Raw genomic sequence first — 11108 nt, 5'->3', positions numbered from 1 at the left:
GCAGGGGCAGGGGGGTTATAGGGAACTTTCGAGATAGCATTTGAAATGTAAATAAAGAAAATTTTAAAAAAAAAGTGGTGGTATCAGATTCCTTCTACTGCAAACAACTTGAAGATCCACTTTTGGGTCCATGCCCTTTTCATTTTGCAGTACCACAGTGGTGTAAACACTTCAAGCAGAATTCACCCTGCTTCTTTTTGACTCACTACCACTTTGTTCCCTTTCTGTCCTCAATAGCCCCTCTCCCTCATCCATCCCACAATGTATCTGAGCAACTACGCTTTGCTAATCTACAATTAACTGATTCCCATGCTGTGTATAAACCGACATGTGATGCATGTACACGCGCGTGTACACACACACACACACACACACACATTCAGGCTTGTGAATAAATTCTGTCTTCCTGAATAGGATTCCCCATGGTCTGTAGAATTCCAAAGCAAGCCTGAGGTTGTCTCTTGTTTAACTGCACATTGGAATAAGTCCAGAAGGCTTAGCCAAGTCTAAAATACTTTGCAGCAACTTCTGGCATAACATCAGGGGCTTGCCTGGGCAGGGCTTTTGTATGGAGAAATATTGAAGAGGACCCTGAAGTATATGAAATATACCTTAACAGGATTCAAAGAGCTGCCAGCCCCTTTTCCTTTAATTTTCTCTTCACCTGTGACAAAAAGCATATAAAGAATGACTTAAAAACTAGTTTCTTCTTTGGGGATCTCTTTGGAAATAAGGGGGGGATGAAGGATGAATGAGAAGGAACAGCAGCTTTAAACATTGCATTATGTCTGAGCTGAGGATACTCAGTGGTAGAGGGGCTGCCTGGCATGCATGCACACAGCTTTGGCTTTGAGTCCTAGTACTGTAACAAACAAACAAACAAACAAACACACAAACACACAAATATCAGTGTTTCTATTGATGTGACGAGAAAGATAAAATATAAGGTATGGTTTAGACATTGTTTTCTGATTAACAATGTGATAAAAAGACTTAGGCATAATCACATCAAAATTAGTTTGCTGTTATCAGAGATTTGATTTCTGAAGTGAACACGCATGTAATTCTAAAGGTTTTCTTGATAATCAAGAATCTTAAGTATGCAGTGTTCATATTATACATGTGTGGAAAACACATTTGATCTTGTAGTGATGTATGCTCATCTTTAGATCTTATGTTATTATTGTCCGTATTATTTCTGTGTGAAACATCTTAAGTCATAAGAATGCAAGCATGAACTGTTCCTATTGAATTAAAACTTTTTATTTAAATTCAAACTTTAAAAGGTGAAATGAAGTTTTTGATCCTATTGTATTGTAAAGGGTCACCTTTTCAATCTTAATTGGTACATAAATTTAACCCGGTTCTTGACTTCAAATTTTAAGTAGACATGGGATTCGAACTAATTATATGAAATAATTGGTTTAGGGCTTGACTGTTGAGACAAGAATGCTTCTTGGTGCGCTGTTTAAATGTTATCAACTGTTCTCTGCCCATCACAGGAAGAAGGCTCCAGGGCTTTCGGAACAGAATGGCAAGGGAGGCCTGAAGAGCGAGCGCAAACGTGTCCCCAAGTCTGTGGTGCAACCTGGGGAAGGGACCGCGGATGAGCGGGAGAGGAAGGAGAGGCGGGAAATCCGCAGGCTGGAGAAAGGGCGCTCTCAGGACTACCCGGACCGGCTGGAGAAACGCGAGGATGGCAGGGTGGCTGAAGATGAGAAGCAGAGGAAGGAGGAGGAGTATCAGACTAGGTACCGCAGCGACCCGAACCTGGCTCGCTACCCGGTGAAGGCGCCGCTGGAGGAACAGCAGATGCGCATGCACGCCCGGGTGTCCCGAGCGAGGCACGAGCGGCGCCACAGCGACGTGGCGCTCCCGCACACCGAGGCTGCCGCCGCCGCGCCGGCCGAGGCCACGGCGGGCAAGCGCGCGCAGACCACCGCCAGGGTCTCTCCCCCGGAGTCCCCGCGCGCACGCGCGCCCACTGCCCAGCCTCCCGCCGAGCACGGGCCGCCGGCGCCGCGGCCAGCCCCGGGTCCCGCAGAGCCGCCCGAACCGCGCGTCCCCGAACCGCTCCGTAAGCAGGGCCGCCTGGACCCCGGCTCGGCCGTGCTCCTGCGCAAGGCCAAGCGCGAGAAAGCGGAGAGCATGCTGCGGAACGACTCGCTGAGCTCCGATCAGTCTGAGTCCGTGCGGCCGTCCCCGCCCAAGCCGCACCGGCCCAAGCGGGGAGGCAAGAGGCGTCAGATGTCGGTGAGCAGCTCGGAGGAGGAGGGCGTGTCCACGCCGGAGTACACGAGCTGCGAGGACGTGGAGCTGGAGAGCGAGAGCGTGAGCGAGAAAGGTGAGCGCAGCTTGGAGGTGGAGATGCGCGCCCAGTGCCTGCCTGCCCGGAGATGCTGGGCTGGGGGACCGCTGTGCCAGGCACACCTGCGCCGGAGAAATGCGCCCGGACCTTTGCAGCGGAGATGCTGCGCTCCGAGGTCCCTGCGTACCAGACGCACAGGCGCCTCCATCCCCCTTCAGGCATGCCTGTGAGCCGCACTTAGAGGCGTGTGGCCCCTGGTGGACACAAGTCTACTGGCTTTGGAGGTCCACGTGCTGAGGTCAGAGATGCAGGTGAAGATGTTTGCGTTTCAAGCAAGATGAGAGGTGAACTCGGGTAGGATGCAGGGCTGTGGAAGGTTGTATTTATTTATTTATTTATTTATTTATTTATTTATTTATAACATATTTAACAAACCGCCACTGCCAGCTCCAGTTTTGAGTGAGAGGAGTTTCTTACTGATTTTGCTTCCTGTCATTCAGGGAACCTTGAGGTGTAATCTTAACGTTTTGAAGTTACTATTTTGGTGTGCGTTTGTGGGGGAATAACTTGTTTTCTAGAAAACTCAACTGTGCATGTAAATGAGTTGTTTATACCATAGACAACTATATATAAAGAACTTCTTTGTACATATTCAATTTCTAAAGGCACAGTTTTCGATTTTAAAATTGATCCTTCTCGAAATTTGTGAATAGATTCTAAATGATACTATTTGAGATATTACATGTTATATTTTGCATAGTAATTTTGAGGTATGAAATTCACATTCCAAAGTAACTGAGACAGTATGATAAGCGTTTCCCTCTAAATCAGTATTTTGCAGTCTTATAGTCATGTATAACTATTTAAGCTTAAATTAACTGAAGTTAAATAAATCTAACCATTCACTTCCTTAATCTCACCAGCTATAATTCAAGTGTTAAAAGAAACTATTAAAAAGTGCTGGTCTAGGAAATGCTTCAATTTAAAATTATAACTACGCAAGTCTCTTGGCGGCTGGCATGCACATTTTGTTGCTGTTCGTTCAGAGAAAGCTGACTACAAAAAAGCTAACTTTCTAACAAAGTTAGAAAGCTAACTTTGGCGGTGACTAGCTTCCTTCGATGGTACTGGTTTTTCTGTGTGTTTAGCGATGCATTTGTATTTGGTTAGGGCTGTTCTTTCAGGTTTCACCCTCCCATAATTTATAATTTCTAGACAGTACTATATGATGGACTAAATATAGTAGATTTTATTTAAAAAATAATCTTATTTTCTCATAATCTTGATACATACTGCTTGTGACTGGGTCCTCTGCATTCCAGGCACCTCCTAGTGTCCACACAGCATGCAGCTCTATACAGGAACAGTTAATAAATCTCATTCTGTCATTAGTGTTCTTGTTCTTGCAACAAACAAACAAACAAACAAACAAGAAAACGTGAGATAGTTGTCATGGAGTTCGAATGTGTTTAAGGTGAATCTGACTCCTTTAGCTTTCAGTTAGATGGCATCTCTTGCTGCACACCTACTACAGGCTTTTACAGTCAGTTGATGAGCTAAAGTAACTGTTTTTGACTTTCCCCTGAAGGAGTCAGTTTTAATTACATAAATGTGTCCATTTGACCGTTGTGCGGATGACTATTGACTGGGGCAATAGACATGCATATTTTCCTTAAAGAAAAGAATCACACCAAGTATTCATTAGTTTATGCTACATATCTGGATGCATGTGGATTCTGGTCCACATTACTTACAGGAGCAGTATATGATTTAAGAACACCTGACTGGCTATATGGACAATTGGATGCCAGGTCCAGTGTGCTGTGTGCAGTTCCTTACCTCTGCTGACAGCCTCCGGAGACTGGCAATTTAGACATATGTTATGAGCTGGAGCAAAAGCTCTTATTCTGGGGATTCAGCAGCATCATAAATCCATAGATCTTAATTTATACTTAATCTCATTTTCAAGTGAAAATTTTGAATTTTTCCAGCATCAAAGTTTTACTATATTATTTCATTCCTAATTTAATCTCTACAAAATGAAGTACTAACTGTAATATAAATAACTTCTTAATAGTGTAGCGCAGATATGTTCCTACTCAAAATTTATTAGTAAACGCTACCTCGCCCCACGGTTCTCTATGGGCTGTTTTGGCATCCATGATAGTCTTCAGTACCTTGTGACTGCACACATTCCCTAACCTTCCCGTGTCTTCATTTTCTTATTGGCATAAGTATCTAGCTTGTGAGGTTGTTGAATGAAAGATCATGCATATGTATCAAAACCAGATGTTAAATTAGCATTCTTCTTGTCTTGATTTTGCTTGTGATGTCAGCCCTACAGACATCTGTGTTAGTTTTTTGTCACAGTGGCAAATACCTGAGAGAAGCAAGTCGAAAAGAGGAAAGATTAAATTTGGTTCTCAGTTTCAGAGATGTCTTGTGTGGCTGGCTGGCTCAGTTGTTTGAGTCTGCAGTGGGCAGAGCATTATGGCTGAGGGAACAAACATGCTTCAGAGGCTCCCCTTCTCATGGTGGCATTAGCAAATAATAACAGGAAGGGAGCAGGCCAAGGGATATCTTTCCAGGACATGTCTCAGGTGACCCATTTCCTTCAATTAGAACCTACCTCCTGTAATTATTTCTATCATATATCAATAATAATGTTAAATCCCAAATCAATCAGATTAGTTGGTAATGGCTGATTCCTCATGATTAAATACTGCTCCCAAAACATTTTCTGAGCACTGTCACATGTAAAATCAGACTTTCAACATGTGAGCCTCAGAAGGATGTAGGCTCAGGTCTGTCAGCTTAAAACCATCTGAGAAGCTGAAGCAGGAGAATTGCCATGGACATGATGTCAGTCTAGGCTGTGTAGTGAAAAATGACCCCAAAAGGCGTGAGCCAAATCACCCATCGCAGTAGCTAAAGCAGTGTTCACTGTGATATACTTACCTGTGTCTGACATGCACAGCGAAGGAGAAACAAATTGCTTTATATGTTGGGGGACCCAGTGGGATAATCAGGAGAAGAGAGGTCTCTAAAGATGTTTATAGAGGAGCAATAGATGCCATGATATGTATCGTAGAGCACCATAGTACACGATCTAAAGAGGCAGCCTGTGAATACCACTTTTATATCCTCTGATGAAGGGATGAGAGCTGCACTGAAGCTGTGCAAACACACAGCTTGGACTGAGCCCTGAGCCTTTCCTTCTCTGTTCTAGTTATCCTTGGGTGTAGCCTGGAAGCTTCTAGCCTCTCTTCAATCTAATCTTCCAAGCTGACTGATTCCATCCAGTTTCTCCTGGCTTCTGACTGAATTGTTCTGCCTAGCCTCATACTTTTCTGGCCCTGTCTGCCTTCACTTGTGTGCTTGTTCTCTATGCAACCTATTCCAGTAAAACTATTCTGGTAAAACTATGATAGTCACACACCACACACCACCTCACTTTTTTGCTCGCTGCTGTTGAGCAGCCTCTCTTTCCTGTGCTGCTCTCATGAGAGTTTCATGTATCCCATCTCTGACTCATTCCATCAAATCTTTCTCTGATTCATTACTTTGTCTTCCCCTCAATTCGATGTCATTTTTCAAACATGGCTGCTTCCTTCTACAAACTAACCTTTCCTTTATTGTCAGGAAGTAAAAGTGTGTACTAATGGTGTGTCTGTATTCCAGCCAGATCATACTGTAATTCATGGCATCTTGCTGGGTCCTATAGACCTAGAAGGTCCTTGGATGTGATCCCTTGCCAGAGCAGCCATGTTGGTGGGTTAAAATTCCTCTACAGCAGTGAGAGGTCAAGTTACAGCTGACGGTATCTAGAGAACTGGCTTGTTCCATTTGTTAATTTCACAATTGATACAAACATTAACATGATATCTAGTATATTGTAACTACATATTACCATATTGATCCATTGACATTATTACTTGTATATACCAAACTCTGCTGTCTTTTGAATTCCTAGCAAATGTGTAGTTATCACATTCTATGGATATACTAAAGTTAATGATACTATGCATGTCCCCTTCCCTCACAGAGCTTACATAACTTTGAGAGTATAATAACAAAGAGTTATAGTTGGCTTTGGTGTCGCGTGGCTGTAGTCCTGGCCCTTGGGAGGTTGAGCCTGGAGAATTGTGACTTGGAGTCAATAGAACGTGCATGGCTTACTTGTGCTACACAGTGAGACACATTTTCACAAAAACAAACAAAATGAAACAAGGATTAAGTGTGTAGGTCACTGTCTAGCATGCTCAGGTCATGGGATTGATATTTCAAACTTATCCTTTTCCCTCCCCCAACATCTCCTAGATCCTTCTCACCTTCCTGTTCACCCAGATTCATGCTATTACTCTGTCTCTCTTTCTTCCTCTCAGTTTTCCTCCCTCTCTCTCTAAAAAAAAATCAAAGCAAGCAAAATCAATAAAGCAAACTAAATCAAAACAAAACAAAAGAAGAAGAACACAGAAACCATGGGGTCTCTTTTATGCTGACCAACCACTCCAGGGCATAGAGCCTGTCCTGGATTATGGCTGGCATATCCAGTGATACTCAACTGGAGAAAACTAAAATTCCCTTTCCCAGAAGTTATCAATTGCAAATAGCTTTTTGGTAAATATGGGGCTTCATGTCTACTCCCCTTTTCAGTGCTGGAATTTTGTATGGCTGTCCATGCTGACACAGTGTCTGTGAGTTCATATGTGCACCAGCCCTGTTGTGTCTGGAAGATCCACCTCTGTTTCTTAGGATTTTTGTGCCTTTACTTCAGCATAGATCCCTGAGCCTTGACAGGAGGGCTTTCATGAAGACACTCCATTTCGGCCCGAGTGCTCCTAAGTATCTAAGTGCTCATGTGGTGCCAAAGAAAACAGTTATACATCTCCTTTCTCATAGCTTATGGTTAACCAATGTAAGTATTTCTACACAGAAGAGCAAGGGCAAACAGTAAACTTAATCTTGATTATTGAAAGAACTTAATCTTGATTATTGGAAGGCTGGTAAATTTCCGTGAGGAGCTCGGGTGAACCTTTATGAAGAGGTCTGTGAATAAAGAGAGGCCAAGTTGGTGCCATCTTGAGAAAAGAAAGAATTGAAGCCAGTTCAGGGAGGAAGAAAAACTACTACATTTTTCCAAGGTTGTTGATTCACTTATTCTAGCGAGGAACTTAATATCGAAGTCCTAAGTCAGAAGGAGATGGAAGAGGTGGCTTGATTACTTCACTGTGGATAAAACGATACAATGTAAATTCTCTATGCATTTGAACTCTGTGTGTGTGTGTGTGTGTGTGTGTGTGTGTGTGAGTGTGGTGTGTGTATGCACATACTTTTCCACTTTATATATTCCTGTATGCTTGCTTAGTGTCCAACCAAGTGTTTATTCTAGTTTATTCTTTGTCTCATTAACTTACACATGGTGGAGAGGGCCGTAGGATGGTCATTGGACAGCTGGGAAGGCTCACAGGAGCATTACCACCCAAGAATTTGACCTGTCTGATTTCTCATCCTTTAGGTATTGCAAATGATACTGGAAAGGGAAGAAAGACCAGTGTCTGGCTTTGATGAATGAGAGATAAATGTGCTTCTTCCTTTAAACCTGTACCAGCGAGTGATTGTCTCAGGTGCTGCTGGCTCTGGTCAGAGGAGGGAGGGAGACCAGAGGGAGAAATGAGAGAAAGCTGAAGGGACGAGAGATTGGTCTCTACATGAGAGACATGTAATTGGCCTCAGCTGTTTAAACATGTGAAATTTAAATGTTCGGAAGAGATGGAAAGACTATAACTCCCCCCAACATTTTGCTGTCTGTCTATCTATCTCTTGTCTTTCTCTTTCGTGTAACATGATTCCCAATTTCTAATAATATATTAAAAATTAGGTAAATCATAAAGAAGGCTAGACTTTTAGTTTCAGATTCTTCCCTATATAGAAATGACCAAAACATCTTCTTTACTCTAAAATAGGAGTTATGGATATAAAGAAATTCTATAAAAAGGAAAGAAACTCCATAAAAAGGAAAGCATTTAAATATTTGCATCTAACATAATTATATCCCATAATATATCTTTCCAAATTAGGCTACAGCTAGGAATATTAGTCATTTAGCAGGGTCTGATATAAGTCTTGTTCTCAACTTACAAAAACTAAATTAACATATGCACTACATCCTTAAAAATAATCACATAAAGTTTGCATGTGATATGTGATAATTGTATCGATATAGAACATCTTAAAAATAAGTAAGTGCTGGTCATTTGAAGGGGAAATGTTGGAGCTTCAATGCCCATTCAGAAAACTGTCTGCTACTGAGGATCCCATCATCACCTATCTGGTCGCAGTCAGGTCCCTTGTAAAATGCAGAATCATACTGCAGTGTTCTGACCCATTTTACCCGGTGAATGAAAAGGTTGTCCTTACTCTTGGTTCAGTTCAGCAGAATCACAAGATCTCAGAAGCACAGGATACTCCCCTTCCGCCCCATCCTGGAGGGAGAAGGGACCGCAGGTATTCAGAGCTTCCCCATTCCCTGCCCTTGACACTTCTCCCTTGTCCTCTATCTTCCAGTGTACAACTCATTTGGTTCTAGCTCCAGCCTAAAGTTCTGAGAAATGTTTGTAGTCTGTCTACTTCCTAGCCTGCTTGCCCATGGGCCAGTGTGGCTGCCTTGCTTCTTGTGGATTTCTGACACCACGACTGGGACTTGAACCTTGTTCTGATAATTAGTCATGTCCCTGGAATGGCAGCATTGAGTCTGATTCTACTCAAGGGCCTCTAACTGAAGTTGTGTTTGCAGTCTATAATCCATGTACATGATTGAGAGGCTCCATCTGATGTCAGCCACTAATGAGAATTACCATATTAGAAATTCACTTATGCCTCCTACATTGTATGTCATGTGACAACTCTGATTTCCTGCCATTCTGAATTAAATGTTTGTTGCTTATGATCATCTTCTTTGCCTGTCCTATTTTATCTTCTTCCTACCAATTTATTTATTTATTTATTTATTCATTTACTTATTTATGAGCAATTCTCTCATCCCAACTGGCATATCCAAATTTATTTTCAGAAAACTAAGGCTGTTATACACAAGATGAAATCATGATTGTATTAGTTCCTTAAGACTACACAGAATTGTACCAGACAAGATGGTATAAATAACAAAAATATATTTTCTCACAGTTTGGCAGGCTATAAGTCCCAGATGTAGATACAAGTAGGGCTGGTGTCTTCGGTGAGTCATGAGAGTAGCGTCTTTCTGGCCTATGTCTGACTCGTTTTTCCTGTGTTTTTACCTTATCTTTCCTCAGTGTGTGTCTGTTCCCACATTTCCATATTTTTTTTCTAAAGATGCTAATCTCACATGATACCAAGCTTCCACAATGTCCTCATTTTATTTCCTCTCCTCCTCAAAGACCCTGTAAGCCAGGGGCATCTAGGATTTCAGTAAGAAGTCCCTGTGAGGAATGACAGAATTCTGTGGCAGAACACTTGAGAAGCCTGACAGTTTAATGGCAGTTAAATTAAAGTGAGGAGCTGTTTTGCCTCAAGTTATCAGTGGTTCAGTTCAGTCTATAGCCCTCAGGTCCATTGATTAGAGGCCCAAGATGAGGAGAACATATTAGCAGGGATATAGGGCCGCGGCTGCTCAATTCTTGGCAATGAGAAAAGGGGTGGAGGAAGAAAGGGATGGAGAACAGTGCATATAGAATGAATGAATATTTTTATGATATAATTTTTTTCTGCAGCCCCTTATTCCATCTTAGTGCATGAGGTAGCATCACCCAGGTTCAAAACAGGGCTTCTCTCTTAGTTACCCCTCTGTATATGCCTTCAAAGACACACCTAGTTGTATGAGCCCTCATCTTAGAGATGTGTCCCAATCAGTTGACAACCAAGGTGTATGCACATTTGTTTGATGTGCAAACTATTCACTTAAATCATAACTTGTCCCCCCTAATGATCCGTATTCATGTCATAAGAGCAAAATTAATTTATATTATCTCCAAGAGTTCCCATATTCTTTTCTTTTGAACTACTGGTGACGAGGAGAAGGAGGATGTTGGTGATGGTGACAGTGGTGGTGGTGGTGGTGGCGGTGATGATGATGATGTTTTGCGTCAGTCTTGGCATGGATGCAGAGTCCATAGGACAACTTTGTGAAATCCGTTGTTCCTTTCATTTGCGTGGATTCCAGGTATTGAACTCATATGGCAAGCTCACATTGGAAGTGTCTTTATTAATGGATCCATCTCATTAGCCTTAAATTCCTCATATCCTTAACGGTTCCTACATTGCTCAAAAGGTATTCTCTAAACCTAAAGGCAAATTCTTGTGAAATTCCCTAAAACCTAAGACAAGTTGAATACTTGTGGTGGGTGTACAGTAGCATGAAGTGTGTATTTCCACTAAAATAATGGAGGAATAATTTTCTGTTTGATTCACTGTTATAGTTTGGCTGTGAAATGTTTCCCCATGGGCTCATACAATTTCACACTTGGCCCAAGCAATAAAGCTCTTTCATGAAGTTATTGAACCGTTGGGACTGTGAACTTGGTAGAAGTCTGTCCCCGAAAGTGGGCAGCCTTGAGGACTGTGCTTGCTCTGCATCTACCTCGAAAACAAACTCCCCTCTCCCTCTCTCTCTCTCCCCCTCCCTCTCTCTCTCCCCCCCTCTCTCTCCCTCTCTCTTTCTCTCTCTCTCTCCCTCTCTCTGCACCCCCTCTCTCCTCTCTCTCTTTCTCTCTCTCTCTCCCCCTCTCTCCTCTCTCTCTCTCTCTCTCTCTCTCTCTCTCTC

At 42.5% G+C, this 11108-nt stretch overlaps 1 protein-coding gene across 27 annotated transcripts in view; it reads left to right on the top strand.

The window, feature by feature from the left end:
* Positions 1-11108, top strand: part of Rims1 (regulating synaptic membrane exocytosis 1) — a 480520-nt gene that overhangs the window by 259576 nt on the left and 209836 nt on the right. For all 27 annotated transcript variants that reach the window (XM_029538285.1, XM_029538283.1, XM_029538282.1 and 24 more), the window contains one exon: positions 1503-2344. In XM_029538285.1, the coding sequence (XP_029394145.1) occupies positions 1503-2344 (842 nt within the window). The remainder of the gene's footprint in view (positions 1-1502; positions 2345-11108) is intronic.

The sequence above is a fragment of the Mus pahari genome, chromosome 5, assembly GCF_900095145.1.
Source record: "Mus pahari chromosome 5, PAHARI_EIJ_v1.1, whole genome shotgun sequence".
In the NCBI taxonomy this organism is placed as follows: Eukaryota; Metazoa; Chordata; class Mammalia; order Rodentia; family Muridae; genus Mus; species Mus pahari.
This window is presented reverse-complemented; position numbering and strand designations above follow the sequence as displayed.